Source organism: Ostrea edulis, chromosome 2 (assembly GCF_947568905.1).
Source record: "Ostrea edulis chromosome 2, xbOstEdul1.1, whole genome shotgun sequence".
NCBI lineage: Eukaryota > Metazoa > Mollusca > Bivalvia > Ostreida > Ostreidae > Ostrea > Ostrea edulis.
The window spans coordinates 96,118,963-96,144,664 of NC_079165.1; the positions used below are offsets into that span (position 1 = coordinate 96,118,963).

The 25,702-nt window shown below is 34.7% G+C and overlaps 1 protein-coding gene across 2 annotated transcripts; it reads left to right on the forward strand.

Moving 5' to 3' along the window:
* Positions 1-3,187: 3,187 nt before the first annotated feature.
* On the forward strand, positions 3,188-22,350 carry LOC125678130 (retinoic acid receptor RXR-alpha-B-like). Of its 2 annotated transcripts, none has more exons than XM_048916296.2 (8): positions 3,188-3,369; positions 12,770-13,207; positions 13,650-13,899; positions 14,847-15,047; positions 15,292-15,387; positions 15,542-15,626; positions 18,645-18,832; positions 19,107-22,350. In XM_048916296.2, exons 2-8 carry the CDS (start codon positions 12,800-12,802, stop codon positions 19,340-19,342), a joined length of 1,464 nt encoding a protein of 487 aa, XP_048772253.2. In that variant the 5' UTR covers positions 3,188-3,369; positions 12,770-12,799; the 3' UTR covers positions 19,343-22,350. The 2 variants fall into 2 exon arrangements, with proteins under 2 accessions (XP_048772253.2, XP_056011637.1); XM_056155662.1 differs by lacking the exon at positions 3,188-3,369 and adding an exon at positions 4,317-4,456.
* Positions 22,351-25,702: the final 3,352 nt, after the last annotated feature.

A 25,702-nucleotide genomic window follows, 5' to 3' on the forward strand; every position in this document is an offset into this window, starting at 1 on the left:
ATTGGTGATGTAAGAATATAAGACTCTCTTATGAGTAGCCATGAAATATAAGGTGATTCCACCCGAGGGTTGCAAAAAAGCTGTGAAACCCGAGGCTTTGCCGAGGGTTTTACCGCTTTTTTGCAACCCCGAGGGTGGAATCACCTTAATATTTCACGGCAACTCATAAGAGAGTATTTTTCTCTCATATTTCTAGAGTTTTCCGTTTTCCTTGTGCCTAGAGACGCCATTTTGAGAATTTTCCAATTAATTAATATTTCGCTGTACATTAAAAATAACACCAGAATCGAATTCTACGACCTTCATTTTGGCAACTACGTTGCCGACAAAAAATCGGTCGACGAGTGTATAAGTGAATTGTATTAGAGTTATTCCTCTTTGAATAAATCAATAATCAAGGTGATGCGTGACGTAACTCGACAGTCCATCAGCGCGAAACATTTTGACAGACCTAATCAGAATATGAATCCACAACTGCATGTTTTTTTCTTAGAGGAGCATTGATATTGATATTAATTGAGCAGTTATTTAATGACGAGTGTGTGAAGAGAGATTCCAAGTGGTTTTTGTTGGTGAATATGGGCATGGCTAGACTTTCGTTTTCCACGCGTGCAAGGACTCGAGTCTGGATATTGAAGGCACTTATTTCACCTGAAACACGGACAGTAGACGTTGACAGAGTGAATTTGGAGGTAGGCCTAGAACTAATAGACCGTGTGGGTTGGGTTTCTGTGAACTGGCATAATGCACCGGATGACATCTAGGTGTATGAAGAATTTGTGACTGTTGTTGAGTGTGCAGTAATTGTTCAAGGAATGTGTATTTTTGTGTCCGGTCACATACACCTCGATATTATCAGGGACATTACAATCTGTCATTTTTTGTACAAGAGCTTTGCAGACGCTAGTGTTCGTCAATCGAGGGGTATTCCCAATCGAGGCGAGGTAAGTTGCAAGCTAGTTGTGTATTGATTATGACGTCACGGGATATGTAAGATAAACGTCACGTGATATGAAAGATAGAAATATCTTACATACCTTTCTTTCATAGAATATCTGTATCTTACATACGTAGATATGAGAGAAAAGACTCGAAACCATTCTGGAAATAGATAAATAACCAGAAAGCAGATAAACAAGGGATTCCAGTATTACAAACCAAATCTGGTAATACAGCGGAAACAGATTTTCAGAAAGCAGAAGCTTTAAACGAACAATTTTCCAGTGTATTCACAAAAACAGAATACGAATCAGTTACATACAACAAGATTAGAGCACCAACCATGAGTAAAATCAACATAACATCAAAAGGAGTAGAAAAGATACTGAAAAACCTTAATCCTACAAAAGCAATGGGTCCAGATGGAATCAACCCCAGAGTACTAAAAGAACTGTCGGGCGAACTAGCAGGTATCATCACACACTTTTTCCAGCAGTCAATCAACAGTGGAAATATTCCAACAGACTGGAAAAAGGCTAACATCTGTCCACTCTTCAAGAAAAATGATAGATCTATACCAAGCAACTACAGACCAGTCTCATTGACCTGCATCTGCTGTAAGATGCTTGAACACATCATATGCTCAAACATGATGACACACTTTGAAGAGTATAACATCCTCAACAATAGGCAGCATGCGTTTAGGAGAAGCCATAGCCGTGAGACTCAGTTAGTTTCCATCATACATGACTGGGCAACATCACTAGAGAACAGGACACACGTTGACGTTTTCATCCTGGACTTTGAAAAGGCCTTCGACACAGTGCCTCACGAATTACTGAAAACAAAGCTACATCGATATGGTATTCCAAGCAACATATTAAACTGGATTGACCAATTTTTATCAGGAAGAGAACAGTGCGTAGTGGTAAATGGCGAAAAATCGCAAACAGCAGATGTCAAATCAGGTGTACCGCAAGGAACAGTTCTGGGTCCCATACTCTTCCTTGTCCATATAAATGACATTTCAGAAGGTGTAACATCAAATATCCGACTTTTCGCAGATGACTGTGTCTGTTATAGGGAAATAGACAACATAGATGATTGTAGGAAACTCCAGGATGACATCAACAAACTAGGTAAATGGGCAACAGCGTGGGGAATGCAGCCAGTCAAGTGCAACATGATGACGTTAAGCAGGAAGAGAACAAACATCGACTACAACTATACCCTGAAAAACACAAGCCTAGAATTTTTTACATCCATAAAATATCTAGGGGTACATATCACCAATAACTTGCACTGGCGAAAACATATAACGGAAACCTGCAACAAGGCATATAAGACCTTAGGATTACTTAAGAGGAACCTATCATCATGCCCTCACGAAGTAAAACTACAAGCCTACAAAGGATTAATTAGACCACTACTAGAATATGCCAGCTCAGCATGGGACCCACATCAAGAATACCTAAAGAACAAACTAGAAACTGTGCAAAAACGATCTACTAGATTCATATCATCAAACTATACATATGAACCAGGAACCATGACGCAAATACTAAACGACCTGAAGTTACCACCATTAGAGGATAGGAGGAAAAACAACAGACTAGTGCTATTCTGCAAAGGCCTACACAACCGAGCCAATATACCAACTGAACTCCTCTCGAAACCAAAACGGAAAACTAAGAGTATGCATCAAGATCAATACAACAGAATTTATGCAAGAACAGACACTTTGAAATACAGCTTCCTCCCAAACACCATCAGAGACTGGAATGCAGTACCCCCAGATATCATCGACAAACTGAAAGCCTCCAAAGAACCCACACCCGTAGCCAGGGGGGGGGGGGGGGGGTTCGTACGAACCCCCCCTTGAAAACTACTAAGCACTATTAAAGTCGGCATTTTGTTTGAATTGTGACTATTAAAGTCGGGATTTTTTATGAAAATTCATAGTAAAAAAGTTATGATTCCAAAATTCAAATTAAGTGCCCGGAAATTGCTAGATTGCAGGATTTTGCACCAAATACCCCAGAGCTTCTGGGGGCCTTGAGCGGCCCCAGACCCCCTGCCGTAATGGCACCTCGCGGCGCGGTGCGAGGTGATAGACTCGCGCTAGTCTATGTAACCCCCCCCCCCCCCCCCCCCCCTTGAAAAATCCTGCCTACGGGCCTGGAACCAGTGGTCACTTTCGCTGACATAGTGAAGAGTGGCCTCATGTAAATTTATTATTATTTTTTTTTTTTGCTACTTGACGCTCGCGAGGTGTAACAACGTCGAGAGATCTATCACCGTAACCTATCAAGATCAAGATTTTCTCGTGTTTACAGTAATCTAAGCACCTGTCGATTAAAACGAAATGCACATGGTACGAACTACTTGACATCAAACGCTCCCGTTCAAGATGGCTGCCGTTTAGCATAGGTGAGAATTTTATTGTTATGATTATAAAGGTTTCCCTTCTTTTTGCCATTTAAAGAAGAAAGAAATACATATGCTGATCAGGAGATTAATATGTTTTACGGCGTGACCGTATTTGAGGGCGAAGCAAACAAATTTTGGCATTAGTATCTATATCCAAAACAGAACAAAAACAACTGAGGACGGAGCTGTATCAAAACATCCTAATTTTGGATATTTGATCCGCCTATTATATATATATTGAACGCGGGAAATATAACGCAATTGATGTAACAGTACATTGTGACGTCATATTCAGCGTCGTTATTTAGCAAATTTACAAACATAGCGTTTGAACCACAACAACAAACATGGCGTTAATCGTGGAGTGATTATATAGATCTATATGATTAAGAGAATAAGATTTACATGCTTTTACGAATTTTATGTAACATATCCCAGAACGACGTGAACTAGGGTAGACGAGATTCAAAATGGAGAAATACATGTCCACGCGCTAATATTCGAATCGACGCCATTAGTACCAAAATTTTCAAGTTCCATAGGTATGGTTTAATTTTTCATTATTTTTTACTTTTAAACATGTATATACGTGTTACCTATAGGGAGAGCTCCGCTCTCACGGCCCTTTGGGCCGTGAGAGGGCTTCGCCCTCTATTATAACAGTGGACTCCTTTAGTAACAGTGGTAGTTTATTCCAATGGCGTCGTGTACATGATATACACTGCCTTCGGACTAGACTCCGCGCATTTGGAGAATTAATATACATGACTAGTGATGGGCAATGGGGAAAAAATAATAATCGATGATCGGATGCACCTTTTTGATTGATTAATAAAAAAATAATCAAATTTTAATGATTTCAAATTTAAGGCATAGATATATTAAATTTGTTTTAATTTATACCCTAGATATTAAAGCTATCGTCGGAGGCCCTAAATTCGTTACAGTCCCAGAGTCGTGTCCCTTTTGTTTTCCTCGCGTATCTCGCGAGATTTTATCCGAGGTTGCGCAATCCGTGAGAAAAATTTTACTATGATATGTGACATCACATCTTACTACACAACAGCCGACAATGCGATCAAAAGAGGTAATATTTTCTTTTCTTTTTTTTATTCAAATATTTGCTAAGATTACTTAATCCCAAATAAAGACACAGATGGAAATGGTCAAATACACTTCTAAACCCGAAATTTAAGAATATAACATCGGTTGTCTCCTTTGTTGACATCCAGCGAATGAAAGTCATGTGATCTGATTGGAATGTTTAAGGCCAAACAAAGATAATTTTTCGATACAAAGAGTGAAGTTCCTTATAGCATTTTTAAAATGTATTGTGTTATTATTAGGTTAGTGTTTACCAAATGGGCACAGTGTGACAGATGTAACCACTCGGTTCATTTAATTTACTGCTCACCTGTGAGATTTGTTAGAAGGAATGACTCGTTTTTCTGTCCTCACTGTACAGAAGGGTGATTAAAATGTTTACAATTATCCCAATATGCTTTACTGTTATTATCATATTGATTAAATTTTTTAATGTTAATTACATTGTTAAAATTGTTATTCAATGTTATTATATTTGTTAACTGAATTTGTTATATCGTGCAATTCCCCATTTATTCATTGTAGCATTATTTTTCATTATAAACGAATCTTTAGACTGATTTGGCCTTACAGTTTTGTTTATATCTGACGTCACGACTCTGGGACCAGTTTTTCAAAATGGCGTCTCCGCTTCATTGGTGTTTGCAGTGTTCAATTATTTATTTATTAAATGAAAAAATAATGAAAATAATGTAAAGTCCTACGAAGAAATAGAAGTCCTTTAGGTATGTTATAATAAATTTAGTGTAAAAAGTTTAAACAAGCGATTAATGTGGCAAACATCCTTAGGGTAACGACTCATGGACCTCCGAGGATATATGGTCCGAATTACAATATTTTTTTCCATCTCGTAAAAACACTATTAAATCATTGCACGCATGTAGTAATGAGACTGTACGACATATCATAAATTATTTCACCTGTTTTAACCCAAATAATTGTGATTTTAAATCGATGTTTACAAATAACCGCGTCACTGCCATTTCAAGTGACAGTCACGTGACCAGTTCAAACTTTCAGATCATCGGTGGTCTTGTCTGTGTAAAGCTGTGTATTTTGTTATAACAGTGCCATACCATAAGTTTAATAGAAATAAAAATATCATATACCTCTTAGTAATTTTTTGTTTTACGCTTTCAGCCTTAACACTAGACAGTTGCGTATGAGTTAATACATCATGTTGGGATTCCCCTGACGCGCGTGGGTCTATTTATAGACGTCTATTATGGGATGATTTATTTATGTAGCCACTATATTTACTTTCTAAATAATATTCGCACTGTTTTCTTTTACATGCAGATGTTTTCAAGCATATAGTTAAGGGAAAGTTAATAACTTTATAAAGTAATTAATCTGCTTTAAAGTAATTATGTACAAAAATAATACATGAACATCGGGTCATACAGCTTTAAGTTAATTAGAATAAAATCATTAGATTGATTGTACATGTATCTTGCGTAACGTCTCTCGAGAAAAATTTTCACTCATATGGAGACGTCTAAAATAATAATTAGAAATTTGAAGTAAATAATCCCATACTTTCGATTTTATTTTCCCGTGATAGGGATAGATCTCTCGACTTTTGTTGTTCTTATGGGATCCGGGTTAGAACAGAGTCTCATTACCCCTTGCATGTTGTAAGAGACAAAATCTGAGGCCCCATGTCACAGGAGGTGTGGCATGATAAAGATCCCAGCTCCCTGTTCGAAGACTGTAAGTGCCGAACATAGGCCTAAATTTTGCAGGCCTTTACCGGCAATGGTGACATCTCCATATGAGTGAAAGATTCTCATGAGGGACGTTAAACAATATTTAATCATTATAGTCATTCAATCTTATCGGATGATTTGAACAGTCTCGTCAGCCATTTTCAGTTTTAGATAAGTCGCGGCAGGAATATTCATATTGTTAAAATTATTACTGACGTCGGCGAATTTTCGATTTTCAAAATGACAATCGATTATTCACATCGTTTCAGTTATAGCGACCGACAATCGAAAGTCGGCGACAATCGGTACATCACTATACATAACGGTTGTGTAAATAGTCATTTGTATATGTCGTGTCCATATACACAACCATTGGACACCTTTTCTACATCAGCTCTATGCACGACAGTCGGTTACCATGTGAAGAATTTCTATTTGTATTTTTTCTTCTACCACGCTGATGTGTTTACAATTACAGTTCTACCGTTGGGGCAAGCGGAGCCAGTGTATACTTTTAAGTATGTTTATCCCTAACAGGTACATAGAATAAGAAAATTCTGAAGTTATGTCGAGGTGTACAGACAGTTGTCAAAACATCTTAACATCTTGCAAGATGACTTTAAACATAATTTTAATTAATCTGCCTATTCATTTAATGAGGGGAAATATAATGAGGCATGTTCGACCTCTGGCATCTTCGCTAGCCAAGGGTTTGCGATCCGCTCTGCTTCTTTACAAAACCAGATTTAGTGCAATTTTCGTAGCCTCAGCTTTCAGCATATGATTGGACACAGAGAAAGTCCACTGCTCAATCAGAGAACGTGTTACGTTAGATCACATGCAAAACAAACTTGGAATTTAAATACCTACAACTGTCACTCAGCCGTGTATCAAATACTTATTCAAACCAATGATGCCACATGCACAGATCAGACTCGTATCTGCATAAAGAAGTGCATTTTATTTACTACAGTACCGTACCATAAGTTTAATATCAAACATCTCGTGTAATTCGTTGTTTTATGTTCTATATATCCCAGATTTAGACAAGTTGCGTCAGAGCTATTTTCCTCAATTTGGAATTCACCTTACATGCGTGGAGTTAGTTTTAGACGTAGACTCAACGACTACATATATTTCATGGGTTCACCACATGTTTATTTTCTAAATAATGTTCTCACTGATTTCTTTTTCAAGTATGCAATTAAGAGATAGTTAAATTTATTATTGATATTTTGAATGATTTGCATGTACCACATTACGCTACTCTCTGAGTGCAGCCATTTCTAAACAACGAGCACAGCCATTTCTAAACAACTTTTAAACAGTAGTTGAAACACGCATTTTGATTAGATAATGGATAAGCATGATGTAATCCAAACAGGGTTGTTTTCTCCATCCACTAGAGGGCGCCACTTAAAGCTACGAAAATCGCACTAAATCTGCCAAGGGTTTGTAGAGAAATGGAGCGGATCGTAAACCCTTGGCTAGCGAAGATGCATCTCTGGTGGCCATGGCATTTCTCCCTTCCTGTTACATTTGCTGCCATAGGTCAGCCACTGGAACTGACAGGTGAAAATGCCTGCCAGAAGATAAAGATCCTGGGTTGATGTTGTGTGAAGGAAGTATATGTAGTGGTCAGACGAGTTTGATCTATAGTTGCCATAGCTTAGTTGGTAAAGCACCTGAATGGAGATGGGTCTGAGGTATGATCCATTGCATTTCTTCCCTTCATGTTACAAGTGCATTCAGGGTTCCAAATTACTGATTGCCCACTCGCATTGATGACCATACTTTGCTTGTGGGCACCCCAAATTCCCAGTCTCATCACCACAAAATAGAATAGATTGCTAATGATGATGCGGTTACATAAAGTAAACGGCAAAAAGAAAGTGTAAGGCAGACAGAACAACACTGAGTAATAACACTCTGGTGAAGTCATTGAGTTTGTTTATGCTATTGGGGCAGAATGACTTCAGTCTATGTATTCAGAATTTCTAAAACTTTAGCAGTCTAATTTTTTTTTGATTATTATTCATTATTATTTTTATGCCCCCAAGATCAAAGATCGGGGGCATATTGTTTTTGTCCTGTCTGTCATTCTATCTGAAACTTTAACCTTGCTAATAACTTTTGAACAGTGAGTGCTAGAGCTTTTGATAATTCACATGAGTATTCCTTGTGACAAGACCTTTCCGTGGGTACCAACATTTTTTACCCTGTCACCTCGACTTTGGAGTTTGACCTACTTTTTGAAAACTTTAACCTTTGCTAATAACTTTTGAACAGTGAGTGCTAGAGATTTGATATTTCACATGAGTATTCCTTGTGATAAGACCTTTCTATTGGTACTAAAGCTTTTGACCTTGGCATTTGACCTACTTTTAAAAATTTGACATTGGTCATAACTTCTAAATGATAAATATTAGAGCTTTCATACTGCACATGAGCATTTCTTGTTACAAGATCTTTCTACTGGTACCAAGATATTTGTCCTTCAATCTAATTAAGATTAGATGTTAGATCCGCTCTGACACATACTTGCTACACAAACATCTAACAACATCCCAGAGGGTCACGTCAGAGGTCAAATTTGCAACAGCCAATCAGATTTCCCGCTTCATATCGATAGAGTATCATCCCGCAATTCCATGCATTGTTTATGTAACAGTAAGGAAGACAAAAAACGGTGCCACCCATTATCGCATGTTTTTGATTAAATTTTAAACTATGGCGACATCTTGGGGGGGGGGGGGGGGGGGGGGGGATCTTTAATCCCCAGGAAGATATACTTCAACATTTAAGTATTTGTTTTCTTCATTTTTCAAAGCCTCAAGATCAAATATCTTTAAAACGGTTTTAATCGCTTCCAATTCTACTCTGTCACCATCTTTGATAAGTAACCAAATACACTATATAATGAGGATTCTCGTTGGATGCCGATGACACTTCTGCCTTTGTAGCGATTGGTGATTTTTATTAATGCAAATTTGACCTCTGATGTGACCCTCTATGGGATGTTGTTAGATGCTTGTATAGTGAGTATATGATTTTAATTAGATTGTTTGTCCTTGTGACCTTGGCCATCTTTGGAATTGGTCATTATTGGGGGCATTTATGTTTCAGAAACATATTTTGTTTAAGATTATTTTTTATGTCCATAATTAAGGTCTTCCGTAACAACGGAAGACCTTCTACTGATTGTGCTGGTTAAGATTATTCTTATTAATATTCTTTTTTTCTTCTTTTTCCTAGACACTAACTTTGAAGCTTCATATCTCGCTCATTTCTGCATGGATTTTGCTCAAATTTTCAGGGTTTATAAACTTTACAGAACAATTTTAAAATCATGTACTACAGTTCAGAAATTCCCTTCTGTTCACGAGTTATTCCCCTTTGAATGAAATTTATGGGGCTTTGGTTTCCAGACAAAGGCTCCGAGACTGTATAAGCTTGAGCAGAAAATGCATTGAAAAGTAGGAGCATTGTAGTTGTGCACATCGTTTTTTGATTGCAGGGTTCGAAATGGTGTTTGACAGGGTTAAAAAATTAGGACACCTAAAGGAGCAAAAAATTACACATATTTTCCTTTGTATCTTTTAAACTAAAAATATTTTGTTAAGACGTGTAGAACAAAAGTTGTGCAAAATGTTAAGAGCTTTCTTTTGAGATCCCTAAAAAGGGGCTGGCCCCTTAAATTAGGGATCTGGGGATCTTCAAAGTTTTCGCTTTATAACTCAAAAACGGTAAATATTTCGATATGGCTTTGGCTGGAAAAGTTGTTCTTTAACATCTTATTGATCTCATAAACACAATATTTTGCTCGAGTATTGTGTTATATATGAGTAAAAAGCTTGACCCACAAACAGGTAACCGTATCATTAGGTAGGTGAAGAGGGAAAAATATGCGTATAACTTAAATAAACTTGCTTTAATTGATAAATCTGACTCCATGAAATGCTAATATTCTTTTAAAATAAGGTTTTAACGTGATCTATGGTTCCTTTAAAAATCATCTATCGACAACTTTTTTTTTAATTATTATTTAGTAGCTTTAATATAAACAATCGTTCCAAAGAAAAAAAGAGGAAAAGGTTATCTCTTCTACATTTGTCAATTTAATTGAAGAAACAAACCTTCAAGCATAGAATAACTCAGTCATTAACTACACTCATCTTACATACACCGCAGGGTTTGTTTTTGTTTACAATTATGTAACCGCCTCAAGGAACCATCGTGTGTGAACCAGGGCATGTACACAAAGTAAACATTGTCATCCTAAATATAACACAGAATGTTATGTTTTTGATCATATTGGATTTTTCGAATAATTCAGTCTTTCCGGGGATGTATATACTTGTTTATACGTCCCTGGTCTTACGTTTTATTTGTTTTAAATTCAAAACTCTAGAGCATTGTGTCAGACATCAATTTAAAATCTGCAATTTAATATACAGTTCGTTTCTCAATCATGTCTAATTGAATGTGTGTTTAATATCGGAGATTCATCGCTGCTGGACTAGCGATCTGTGATTTCACACTACTTTAACTGAACACACAAGCTTTACTCAAATTCTTCGTTGTGAAAAAGGAAATGGATACATTTTACAAACATAACGAATTATTTCAGAACATGTTTTGAAATCAATAGTTTATAATCATGATTAAACCAAATCTAAACATGTGTATAGAATATTCAGAAACCCATGGCTGACCAGTCTCATTTCAAATGATTTGTTGTTTTATTTTTTAAAAACAATGACTCCTGGTCCAAATTATGTAACTTCAGCACGTGCCTCTGGCGTGAAATTCATACGCGACTTCTGTGTGCACTGTGTACATAATATACCTACATGTATTTACGCAGATAGAATAAAATATTCAAGATTTGAGAGCAATTTATTTGATTTGTATTTATAAATAATTCAAACTCGATGAATTATTCTTATCAGTCTGAATATTATGCTCTCATAATTTTGTTGTATGATAAAATATTGGTAACAGCTATAAACCTTTATAAATTGTATGTCTAAACTAATATTAGTCCTCTCTCTGACCACTCTTCCCTGCTCTGTATCTGTGGATGCTATGGGAAAGCAGGATAACCATTTTTGTCGAGGGGAGGGGGGATGATGTTACATATTTCCACACAAGGATGAAAAACATCATCAGTTACAATTTTCAGCATTTTATTGGTCCAAAAACAGGCATTGTAATTCAATGGAAAATCGTCACCGTTATTGCCCATTGCCCCTTACGGAAAAGCAATGTTTTTATGACATCTACAATATAAAACACTACTTTTTATAAAGCCTTCCCATTACAGCGAATTACAAAAGTGTAATATCTGACAATCTAACAAAAGAGACTGCCTCTTCGAGCTGGAAGAACAGACAACAATATTACCGAACACCAATTATAGTCCCAGCAAATAAAGTTTGAGATATCGCCAAGTCCGTCTATCCGTGCAAATGTGCCCAGACCACAACTTTTAAAAATACACCGTAAGCTCATTCTTCACATAAAGATTATTAATGACCATAACATGAATATTCTTGATGTAAGGTCATTTGCACCATTTCTAAAGGTCTAAAAATTAAAAATTGATTAGAGTCTTAATATATCTTACTAATGGAAATTTATTTTAATTAATAGTGATAAAAAGTTTCCATATGATCAAAGAATATGTCCTGGCCTTGACCCATGGTCACATTGTCAAGTTCACTTTTTAGAAAATACAAACCCTGTCCTGGCCATATCAAGTAATGAAGAAACATTTAGATTTCATACTTACAACAGATTTTCATGTTAACTGAGGCTGCATTAGGACCTGACCCAAGGACATATGGTCAAGTTCAAGGTTTTTATGTCATACAGCTCCGACGGAAGACCTCTCGTTGCTTTGCAACGAGCTTTGCTCTAGTTAGTCTACTAATTATTTTTTTCCATGTTATTATTATACTACAATACCAGATTTTATTAATTTATTGTTCTATATGGTCTGCAGTTCAACATTCATTATATAGCTTCACACCTCCAAGTACGAAATACTCATTATAACTCGTCATTAGAACGGGTTCACATACTGCTTAATTATACTGATTAGTTATCCCAGTCTTTGTTTTTGACTTTATCCAGTGCAAGATTTAATTAATTCAATTCAGTCTTGAAACTGGTTCAGAACAGACTTTTCTATTGCACCATAGTGCACTCAATAATTTCAGTATGTAGACATTTTGTTTGTTATCAGGTTTTGTAGTTTAGTTTTAGTGTAAACTAGTTTGTTTTTTTATTTAGTTTTCATTTCTATTTAAATATTCCATCATCCTGAAGAAGGGACAGGTTATCCCAAAAAATTGACAATTGAATATCTTTCATGTCATTGGTTTTTTTAGTGCTTTATTTATTTGACCTCATATCTACTATTAGATCTGACACTTTTGATGTTGAGTGTTGTTGGTTTTTAGTGCTTTCTATATAAGCACTCTCTCTCTCTCTCTCTCTCTCTCTCTCTCTCTCTCTATATATATATATATCTGTATATATCTCTATATATATCTATATCTATATATATATTATATTTGCAGATAACAAGCTATCAATCAGCAACACAAAATATGGCTGAACCCAACCATAGCATAATGAGCACTAAGATTGAGAAAATACAACAAAGTGATGGCAATAACCCCAGCTTTGGTTTTGTGGTAACAGAGGGAACGGATCAAGGGGATCTACAGTCACAAGGTGGCAGAGTCAGAAACCTCTCCCCTCAATACCAGGGGGCAGGGGGCTATACTAGTGAAAATGTAGATACAAACTTCAACATGGAAATGGACAATCACCCTGGAAGTGGGCCAGAAAACATGACATCAGACCTCTTGGGTTCCCCAGAAATTCAGATCCATACCCAGGGAATGTCTTTGTCAACCTCTACAGTGGTCAGCTCAGGATCAATACACTCAACCAGTAATGAGCACATGGTGCCCCCTGTTATACAGGTTACGGGAGTCAACGAAGAAACACAGGTATAATAGCATTCTTAAGATGTAAAAAAAAATTCGGGAGTTGGGGCTGGGTCAGAATCTTAAAAGATAATTCAATCTTTCAATTTTTTCTTCTCCTGGACATTAAAAGACAAGGTTGCTGGATATAACTGGTAAACCTCCACTTCTTCCAATAAACCCTTTTATGCATCAAGATGGCTAAAGACTGTCCACCGATAAAACAAAACAGCACTCCTTACCTAAGTGAAATGTTTGATTTGTTCTTCTTTTACCGGGTGTCTATTAAATTTTCACATTTTTTACTTTTTCTCTAGGGTTATCAAATTTACTCTCAGTTTGAACAGTTGATTACTTCATAATTTTTTTTCAGCAATAAGATTGCTCTATACTGAATCTGTTGAGTGTTTTAATGTTATGAACTTTAATACGAGCATTCACCTTCAGTTAAAATTTTGTGTTGCAGGCATATACTGGAGGAGAGGACTCCTCATCAAATGCATCCCCCTGTATGATCTGTAATGATCGAGGTTCAGGCTACCATTACTCTGTCTTTTCCTGTGAGGGGTGCAAGGGGTTCTTTAAACGCAGTGTGCAGAAGAATCTAGTGTACACCTGTAAAAACGAAGGGAACTGTGTCATCAACAAGTTCACCAGGAACAACTGTCAGTACTGTCGTTTTGTTAAGTGTACACAGATGGGCATGAAAAGAGAAGGTTTGTGGGCTTTTGAACTGAAGAAATTAAATGTAAACTGGATTTGTTTTTTTTAAATTATCCTGCCTGTGCAAGTGTGCTTAAACATATTGCAAAAATGAGCTCCTTCCTCAATGTTCTGTAAATGGAGAAATTGAAAGTATTTATATGTATTTTGACAAAATATTTATTTATTGGACGAGTCTTCTCAAAATAACTAAGAGGCCACATTTTGTGAATATGCTAGTATCATTTTGTCAAATCATGACATTTGGCTTTGTGTACAGCCACAGGAAGTGGGACAATGTCTCAAAGATTCATGACTCAGTATGAGCAAAAGAGGCGGGATGTAGAAGCATTGTAGAAGAAAGCAAATAAAATTTTCTGTTTACATGTGAGTTTGTCAAGGTGTGCTCCTTTGAAACAATGTATGGGCATTATTTGATGTCTGTAAAAAAAAAATAGTGTGGCTTATTTTGGTGATTTTCTTTTCTTATTTTGGTGATTTTATTTTCTCTCACCCCAAATCATCTTATTCCTTTCTAATATTATTTAAAAATAATGAATGATTTTTATCAATTTTAGTTTAAACAATATTTATTCTAAAATAATTCGATAATGTTTACAAACAATGTCTTATACATGAAATAGATTGAGAAACAAGCCAAAAGGCTTATATTAATCTCGCTCTTTATCAATTTTGAAATGATTGCATGTTCATCAATAGTTACACTAGGAGCTAACTTTACAGCAGAAAGCAAAAATATAGGGGAGGTAATTTAAAAGATTTGTTGTAAACTTGAAAGTAAATCCAGATAAATGCATAATATTGTATGAGTCATTGGGAGTCATTTTAATTTTTAAAACAAAGTTTGAACAACATGACGATTTTAATGCTTTTAAGTAGGAACTCAAGTTTTGCAAATGCATGAACGCAGTTTTCATGACTTTGTAATTTACATCTGCAGCCGTGCGAGAGGACAGATCCCCAGGAGGGAAACACCGAAACAAGAAGCCACGCCTAGATGAAATTCATGCTATGGTCAGTTCAGATGGGGAGGTGTTATTTGTTCCAGGGACCCAGGAGCCAAAGGTTTTAGAATCATTTGAAGACCCCATAACAGAAGGCCTTATTAATGCCCGACCAGATTTGATTCCAAGGGTTGATGGTCAGTGAACACTTGTTGCTAATGATGGGACTGGAGTTTTAGTTCACAAACAAATTATTTCATTAATTTGTCAATTCATAGAATACAATAATAATTGGAAAAGATAATAGTATTTAACTGAATGGTAATTTCAAAATATACTTTGGATAATAGTGGAGTAATAATAATATGTATTTTGAAATATTTACTGTAACAATGGAATATTGCATGCAAGAATTGGTGATTTCTCTCTTTTTCTTTATAGGAAATATATGCCTACAAAGTATGGGCATTAATCAACTGATGCAGTATGGTTATGCTGAACTGAAATACATTATCGACTGGGCAAAGAAAGTTCCTGGTAAATCTAGGGTGCTAATAGCAGAATGTGAAAAGATCGGATGATAAAGATGATATTCATGAATGGGATTAGTCACACTATTAAAATATGTCTCTATGATACACTAAAAATGCCAGTTTTTTAAAATCATAAAGTGGTGCATTTGTTTTAACAGGTTTCTCAGATTTGCGACTGGAAGACCAGATGGCCCTGCTGAAATCCTCTTTTATGGAACTGAATGTATTGAGATTGTCCTACAGGTCAGTGTATAAAAATATGCTGTGTATTGTGTTTTTCTAGGTACAACTACAGCCTGATCATTGTTCTCAATTTTAAACCAGAGTGAAAGTACTGTGTGATATACATCATCACTGTATGTGTTTATGATGTGTCGAATACTAAGGCCAAAAATTAATCCATAGTTTCTCAGGCACTGCCACATCCATTGAAAAGGTACTGCATGGGATTTTTGTTTTCAATTTATAATTGTTTATTTATGTAAATGAGGTAACTCATGTGTTATCAACTTTCAGAAGGTTTTAATAAAACTAAGTATTTTTTTGATCAAATAATTATTGAATGCATACTCATTTATGTGCAAGTGTTTAAGAGTAATATTATACACTTGTAGAAAGTGAGTAATGTGAAGCTATTTTTTTTTTATAAAAATAATAATTCCATTGAATTAGAAAGAAAAGGTAACTCATGCTACAGTCAACAGAAAAAAGGAAAGATAACTCAAGCTACAGCCAAGTGAAAAAAGGAAAGATAACTCAAGCTATAGCCAAGTGAAAAAAGGAAAGATAACTCAAGCTATAGCCAAGTGAAAAAAGAAATACCTTCTAACTTTATCAAAATTAAAATTTTTGACCTGAGAAACTATTCATTAATTTTTTGTGCCTAATTATAGAGCTGCTTTATTTCTTTTTATATGTATCGTGAATCACATGCATTTTGTGAAACTTCTGTGATCTTTTCTTGTCAGATTCATCAGCAAGACTTGATTTTTGCAAGTCTACAGTTTGTTATCAATATGTATCCATGAAAACTTCATTTTTATGTCAAGACATCCTCAAGGGTTTATGCAGAAATATAGATTTTGCACTGAGAAAGTGATTTTACAGTAAGTCGTATCTATAGGTCAAATATTGGGGGGGGTGTGTGCATTTTCTTTTCAGTCTTGTCTTTCTGTCTGATCTCGGAGACTTCGAACTGTAAGATCAACTCTATGTCAATTTAAGACTTGATCTTCTTAATAATTTGTGACCTAAAGAAGTTAGAGAGTTCATATTGACCAAATGATAGAAATGGACGAGAGCTTTAAGATTTTGCTTCATCAAACTCTTCATGTTCAATCACTTGTGTAAAAGACATTAAAGTTACTTAAATTTAAATGGATCGGGATCAGTGTTATCATTGCATTGGTAACTATAAAATTAAATGAATCAGGATTGGCATTAGCATTCTGGCAAACATTTTGGGAGAACTAGCGTGCTCTCATAAACATCCACGCATAGTAATTAGCATTCAGGCAGACATTTTGGGAGAACTAGCATGCTCTCATAAACATCTACACATAGTAATTAGCATTCAGGCAGACATTTTGGGAGAACTAGCGTGCTCTCAGAAATATCCTCACATAGTAAGTTCCGTTACATACAGTAAGTCATCCATTGCGTCTTCCTGATTTAAATCATTAGTTCATGTTACTTCTTTGAGTGAACTTGGTTGCTGTTCAATATACTGTATGTTGAGATGTTGAAAAGCTTTAAAGATATAGTGTTGTCAAATATTATATCATGGATCATTATTAATAGAAAGGGCATCATTGTGAATTGTTATAATTATGATATATTAATTTAATCATCACTTTGTTAAGTTGTAAGACCTTGGTATTCATAATTTTTATGTCATTGTGCAGTACATAAAGTTCCGGAATGAAATGTCACAGTTTATACCCAGTGTTCTTATGATGTATGATTTATTGACGACATACATGGAGAAGATGAATATACACATCAAATGAATTTTATTGGCTGATTCATAATAATGTAATATTTACAGATTGTAGGTATGATATTTTATACAATTTTACATTCCTGCAAAAATTTTCTAGAGATTAGTTTCTGCTTTTAAATATATATAGATATATATATATATATATATATATATATATATATATTATTATTATTACTACAGTAACTTGATCCGAAGAATTGGATCACGTTGAGTTGATAGGCACGGATCATCAGATCACACGAGACGTGAAGCGTTGAGTTTGATCTGATGATCCACGCCTGTCAACGAGACGTGATCCATCTCTTCGGATCAAGTTACTGTAGTAATGATAAATTTAAATTTATTATATACCCCCTTATGCATGTTAAATCCACATTTATAAGATAATAAATGTAATCCAAATTATCAAAAACACAGACATATCATGAAATTATGTTTTGTGTATGCAGTTTTGTTTTGTAACGAGGTCAATATTTTCAACAAATAATGTTGCATTGTGACGTCATTATGACGGCATCAGTTTCAGAGGATACTATATGGAATCAGAAAACCACAGTGTGGTGATCTGGAAATCCGGATCACACGCTGTGAAATCCATAGTATCAAAGAATGATACATTGAGGAGCATATAATAAATATATATGTAATAGCAGTGAACAATGAGAAAAAGCGTATCTATATTTAAGCTATGTCTAGTATGCATTTTGATGAACTTATAGTCAAGCTTCACCTGAAAGAAAAATGGATAAAAACCCTTTAGTGGTATAATTTGCACCCCCACCAACCAACCACCAACCACCCCCACAAAATTAGGAAGAAAGTGTGTAAATGTACTACATGTATATTTGGCAAAATATAATTTTGTGTGTCAATGCCAACATTGTGAACACACTCCAGGGTTATACATAAACACCTTTAGTGACTTAGTAGCATTAGTCCAGTCAGAGTATTTTGTCAAATTCTGGACATTTCTAAATTTGAATTGACCACACTCAATGGCATTGTGTTTCACAAACATTTCTTGTTTGTTAAAGGAAAAAGAAACTGCATGTTCATTTCTTGTATTTACAATCTACTTTCATTTCTGTCAGAATTCCTAGTCATTTAAAATAGATGTACTATATTGATTAAGTACTCTGTATTCATATGTGCAGTTTACAACTGCAACGCATTCATGAGAAAATGCCCATCATTACAATTTTTAAAAATATTAAAGGTAAAAACATCGTAACTGTAAATAATACATCCTTTATTTGAAGGTCAATGGATACAGGGAGCTGTATAAAGTTTGCTGAAGGATTAAAGGTACCCATAGAGCTGGCTCAGAAGATGGGATGGGGAAAGGAGCTGGTAGCAGCCACTGTAGAGTTTTCTGCCCGACTGAAGGAGCTGAATATCGACAAAGTGGAATTCTGTATCCTGAATGGCATTGTATTGACTTATCCAGGTAAATACAGCTTACTCCTACATTTTATAAAGAGCTGTTGGAAAAGCTGCCGGGCCAAAGATATTTTTCCGTGAACTTTTAATTTAAAGTGAGCTGATTATAGATTTTCTAATTTTCATCCCACCGCATGAAATTTTCGAATTGTTGAAAATTATAACACATTTTATAGGTATTTCAGACAATAAATACATGATTTTAAAATGTCTGAAATTACATGTAGCAATGTTCAGCAAGATTTTACTCCAATATACATAAGCATGCATTACATTTATAGATGCTCAAAACTTGGTGGAAAAGCAGAAAGTCATTCTACTACAGACCCAGATTTTGGACAGATTGCGTAAATATCACAATCACAAGTATCCCGGCAATGTGAAAAGATACGGAAAAATGCTTCTACGACTGCCATTCCTACGTACAGTCAGTGCAAAAGCAGCAGAAAGGTTTCTGTCCTTGACACTGGATGGAACACTGCAGCTAAATGAACTTGTGTTAGAAATGATAAACTGATCATTATTCCCCCTGCAAACAAAGTTTGGTGGTGTATGTTGGAATTAACCTGTCCGTCATGACTTTTGTCAAGGTCATAGTAGTTATATCTTTGCAATGTTAAATTAGATCCTCATTCTTAACGGTGTGACATGAATGAATCTAACTCGAGGTCATTTGTCCAGTCAAGGTTACTAGGAATTGCATTTTTTCCCAATGCCGTGTGTTGCTTTTTAGAGCTTTACTGTGTCACTCAGATTTGCATTTCCTTTTTTTTATACTCTGTGAATATATTGATAAAAATCGAGAATTGAAAAGGCATGAATGACCTTGAAGCACACAATATTTCAAATATGTCCAAATATGAATTAGCCTAGCAGAGGTATCAGTGCCATTAGGACAGGACCAAAGTGTGTACATCAGTGTTGTGTATTTTATCCTGTGCTATTACATGGAAGCTGGGTTTCTTATTTGTGTTATGTTACTGTGTATGTATATAAATTGGTGATTGAAGGAGAGGTAAATGAAGTAAAATTCTATCTTTAAAATTCTGTACAGATATATAAGCTCTCTTGAAGTTGGCAGCAATGATTCTATATAAAAGTACTCCATACAATTTGTACAAGTATATTGATAATTAATTTTCCTTTATTCAGATTGAAAAGAATAAGTGTGTTTGTATTATATACACACGCACGTTTTTTTTTACGCCCGTCTTTAGGCGTGACGTATTATGGTATGGCAATGGTGTCTGTTTTGCTTGGTGTCCGCCTCTTAACTTGAATACTGTGAGACATATAATCATCAAACTTTTTCAGCTGATACATCTTGGGTAGAGGGTAGGTTGCACTTTAAAGTTATGTCTTTGTGACCTATAATTAAGATGATATGGCCATATTTTTGTGCTCATGTAGATTTGAGTCCTAGAATCAACAAACTTTGTCAATTTGTGCATCTGTATAGAAATGTAAATTGTTACGTAGCTTAAAATCAGGCTATTAAAACTTTTAAAATGGTAAGAATTTTTTATAAAAAGCCAACATTTTAAGGGAGGTAATTCCTACATGTTAGAGAGTAATGCATTAACATTGTTCAATAATTACACTTTTTTCATAAGAATGTTGCTACATAACAATTGATATGAATACTTAATTTGTTTCTAACATTAATTATAGAAATATATGCTGTATTGTACTACAAAATTTGCACAAAGACTTAACAAGCACATCACAGAACAGATAGAGGAATTGTTTCATGGGAATGATGATCTAAGAGCACTTTAATCTGTCTGTCCAATTAAGATACCATTAGCCCCTAGGGAGTAAGCCATGGTGTTTCAGGGTTCAACTGGAGATTCAAAGATCATTTTGATAAGAACTAAATTACATCGGTCCAGTTAAAGATTAATTAATGAGTACACTGTATAATCCTACCATGTGAAAGAAATTGTCTAAATATTTGTATTAAAATGGAAATATGTATCAAAATATTTCTGTAGTTATTTGAACAATTCAAGAGATACTTGTATATTGACAAGTCAATTGCAATATGCAAGGAATAATCTTGATTTACCTCATATCTAAAAGCAAAGATATTGGTCCCAATCTTTGACCAATTAAGGTTGACATGATTCTGTGTCATGCACTTTTATCTATTTTTAATGAATAAATATCTGACGGGCGTATTATGTGCCATGGTGGTGCACTTTATTGTTATTTAACCTGCGTTTGGTCCATAAATACACGTAAATCAAAGTTCAAGTACAGTAAAAGGTTACATAACAGAAACTGTCAAAATTACTTAAGTACAGGTACCTGTATGTCTGTTATGTGTTTGATCTAATTCCACTGTGCAGATGGTATTTATAGTGTTCAACTCCATGTCCAATTTATCAACGAACTAACTAGTTTGTAGATGTAGTGAATCGCTAAGGTTTAGCATTGCTCTATATCTGAGATCTCGTCTTGTTGCATTCATCAACCAGACATCGTTTTGTCAAATATTCAATTTGTTCACCGACTTATTCAAAATTATTGATGAGAACAATGATAGGAATGATTTTGATAGTGTCTTAATGAAGTAGAAATTAGGAAATGTTAAAATTATTTATGAAAACTTAATTTTCATGGCAAGACAACCCAGGAAATTAAGGTTTCATGAATATTGTGATATATAGTAATATTAATATTTTTGATAGTGTCTTAATAAAACAAATATTGATGGTTACCGGAATTGTTTATATTGTTCTCCAGATGATCTGTTTAATACAAGTAAATCATGAGTTATGACAATTTTGGAGAAATGATATGTTTGTTGTTAATTTATTTCTGACGATTTTTAAATTTTGTATACGAATGTCCCATGAATCGTGTTGGTTTTCATTGTATTAACTGATGATAAATTTTCATAAACTGGACCCCTACTGTAGGTGCTCTGTTTTTCCTTCCTTGCATCTAACAGCAGACAATCACAAGCTTTAATCTTTTGTAAAGGGGATTTCATTCATCTATTTATATACATTATTTAAAGAGTTCATATGACAAAACTAGTTAAATTTTATGTTTTTGGATATTGTAAAAAAGGGACAGATTTTTACCAGCAACTCTGTAATGTGTTTTTGAATTATTTCATATTCTAAAGATTTTTGTGTTATTACATCACCCAGCTTATAAAAATAGCAGTTAAAATACACATTCTGGAGTTCTTATCCAATTTTGTGATGTGGATATTTTCAAATTGTGCAATTACTCCTAGAGTTTATTTCTGTGCAAGAGACGGATATGATGAAAGAGTAGATGCACGTTGCCTAGTATATCTTTACGTTTAAATTAAAGCGGATTTGCATTCACTTCTGAAATGTAGAGCAAAGAACATTAACCTGGAGTTACGCTGACGTGATGCATTTTTTAAAACAGACAAATACTTGTATTACTGCAATTCTTTATGAAATTTTTACTGTAAGTGTATTGATTTGAAATAAAAGACATGAAATGTTAAGATCCTTCAATAACATAAACGTTTGTATGTAATTGTGTTTTGTTTTATGTGGTCATTAGCAACAATTCTACCAGTTATTGCAAAGATCAAAGGAATGCTGCAGTCATTATTTTGCAATATACCTTCATACATTATACGAGAAAATTGATACATATCTCAATTTGTATGGGCAGCGGAAAGGGTAAAAAAGACGTTAAAGGGACTGACTCACGATTTCCCCCTAAAGTTTTTTACTTTTAATGATCCAATTCTACTGTCTAATGTGTTGAAAAGGTCTCGCCAAAAAAATTTAAAGTTGTGCATTATCACAGAAGCTCATTTTAGACAGTTTATTATTTTTTTGTAAACAAAGATTGAGGTCATGTTATTGTTTACGAAGATTTCAAAAGAAATGGATATCAAAGTTTAATATATCCATCACATTTCAAGTGCAAAACAAACAATTAATTTTCAAAAATGTACTGAAATTCAGTTAATGACTTGGTTTTGCATGGGAGATCGTTGGTTTTGTATCGGAGATCATTGGTTTTGTATCGGTGATCGTGGGTTTTGTTTGTATCGGAGATCGTGGGTTTTGTTTGTATCGGAGATCGTGGGTTTTGTATCGGAGATCGTGGGTTTTGTTTGTATCGGAGATCGTGGGTTTTGTTTGTATCGGAGATCATTGGTTTTGTATCGGTGATCGTGGGTTTTGTTTGTATCGGAGATCGTGGGTTTTGTATCGGAGATCATTGGTTTTGTTTGTATCGGAGATTGTTGGTTTTGTATCGGAGATCGTTGGTTTTATTTTAAGCTGGTTTCTTTTGTATTTCGGTAAGTTTTTGAAAATTAATTGTTCGTTAAGCAGTAACGTCTTTTTTACCCTTTCCGCCGCTCATACATTTGCTCTTTGTGTTTTGCTAATACAATAATAAAGTCGATAACTGATCATTCATTTTTATAATCATAAGATGTGTTTGTGAAACTGTACCCCTGGATTACAACAAATTGGAACTGTAAGATATAGCTTCTCTTGAATATTTTCATAACTAGGTCAAGGTCAACAAATCTGGTACCGTTGGAAATATCTTATCACAAAAATTGCACATGTGTGCTTAATATAAAAACACTACCTTTAAAATTTGAATTTTCTTAAAGTAGGTCATGGTAAGGATCATCAGGTCAAAGATTTGGGTGTCAATGGAATTAAGGTCTTGCCACAAGAAATACACATGTCAAATATGAAATCTCTACCTTAATTAGGGGCGAGATCAAAAGATCAATGTCGGATGAAAATCTAAATTTAACTTAAAAAAGGTTGTGGGGAGGGGGATAAAAACTCCCGTAAATTTCTGTCGTCCGACATCGATTACACTTTAGTAGAAATAGAAATTAGATACACTTTGTGAATAAAAAGTAGAAAAGATATAAAGAGTGTTATTTACACTTGTATGTTTTTACTCGTTAATCGATTACGTTCAACATTCATCATATCTAGTTTTAAGGGGTGGGTCTAGGTGAAAACCATGTGAATTTAGTTTTTTGTCAGACATTGAACTTTTGATCTCACCCCTTATGGTGTAAAAGATATGACCAAGGTTAATGTTTTCTGCCATAGACAGATGGACAGACCAAAAACTATATGCCCCCAAATCTTTGATTCTGGGGGCATAAAAATTAATGCATGTAACTAGTTGCAAAAGAAATTTATAAATGGCTGACAAATATTTCTCATTCAATATAAATCAATCATTTGCATTCCAAGATGATAGAAAAGTGAAGAAACGTAGCGATGCAGACAAGTCAAACCTCTTCCACGCATGTATAGTTTTCATGGACTGTGCATAGGCGTAGCTTGGGTTCGAATATTACCGAGGCAGGGGGTCTGTGTCCCCCAGAAGCTATCGACATTTTAACAACGTAAAAGGTGTTTTTTTTACCGAGGCAGCTGCCTCGGTTGCCTCAATGGAAGCTACGCCACTGCTGTGTATTCAAAACAGTAGTCTGATTAAAACCAGAACTCCAATCCCCCCCCCCTTTTATGTCTGCTCTAAATCGAGAAAAATGGCGATAAAATCAAACTGACCTTAGAAAAATGGAAAGAATACACTCAACTGTGAAGTTCAAAGTACACTTTTCATCCTTTTAATTTTTTTTACTACAACCAAGCTTTTCATGCTAGATTTGAAGATGTGCAGAAAAGTTATAGTCTTAGTTGGCACAATTCTGGCATTATATATTTGCCTCTTAAGGTTGTACAATTTATTTGTCACAATGCTCACCTGGTCCTGCTGTTGTTCTGAAAATTATTACCCTTTTTAATTGTTTACCCACATTATGACCCCACTAAAGACAAATGGGGTATATGGAGCACCAAATTAACATAAACTCAAATAATTGAAGATATCTTCAATTATTTGCAGATATCATCAATTCAATTATTGCTCTCTTTAATTGAATTAATGCGCGCATTAAATCAATTATTGCTCTCATCAATTGAATTAATTAATGTGCGCATCAAATGAATTAATGAGAGCAATAATAGATTTGATGTACGCTTTAATTCAATTATTGCTCTCTTCAATTCAATTGATGAGAACATCAATTTTGTAGAAATATTGCTCGCAATAATTAATTTAGAGCTCAATATAAATAATCTGATGATCTCTTTAATTCAATTGAAGATATCTTTACTTATTTACAATGCTTTTGTATATGGAATTAATGCGCGCATAAATTCTTTTAAAGAGAGCAACAATTCAATCAAAGAGATCATTAATTCAATTGTGGAATCTATGTTGAATTGAAGATATCTCTAATTATATAGTTGCTCTCTCTAAAAGAATTATTGCTCTCTTCAAATGAATTAAAGATATCATCAATTCAATTATTGCTCTCTGTAATTGAATTAATGTGCACATTAAATCAATTATTGCTCTCATCAAATGAATTAATGCACGCATCAATTCAATTACCGCTCTCATCAATTGATTTAATGCACCCATTATGTCAATTAATGCTCTCTTCAATTCAGAATTGTAGCGTGCATCAATTCAATTGTTGATATCATTAATTCATTTGAAGAGATCATTAATTCAATTAAAGCGTGCATCATTTCAGCTGAAGAATTAATGCTATCATCAATTCAATTAATGTGTGCAATAATTCAGAATTGAAGATATCATTAATTATTTGAAGAGATCTTTAATTAAATTGTTGCGCGCATCAAATGAATTGATAATGATATCTTCAATTATTTGAGTTTATGTTAATTTGGCGCTCCATAAGGGTAAACACTTAATCCAACTTAAAATTAAATCCACACAACATAGGAATGCCCTATATTCACGTAAAATTTTATCCCCACCCCAACCTCATGGTCCAGATTTCTTTTTTTTAAAACTT

Bases quoted from the DNA above. Each gene is read 5' to 3' on its own strand.
- LOC125678130 (XM_056155662.1), top strand. The intron at 13,208-13,649 runs GTATAATAGCAT...TTTGTGTTGCAG, and splicing joins GAGTCAACGAAGAAACACAG to GCATATACTGGAGGAGAGGA. The intron at 15,048-15,291 runs GTCAGTGAACAC...TTTTCTTTATAG, and splicing joins TTTGATTCCAAGGGTTGATG to GAAATATATGCCTACAAAGT.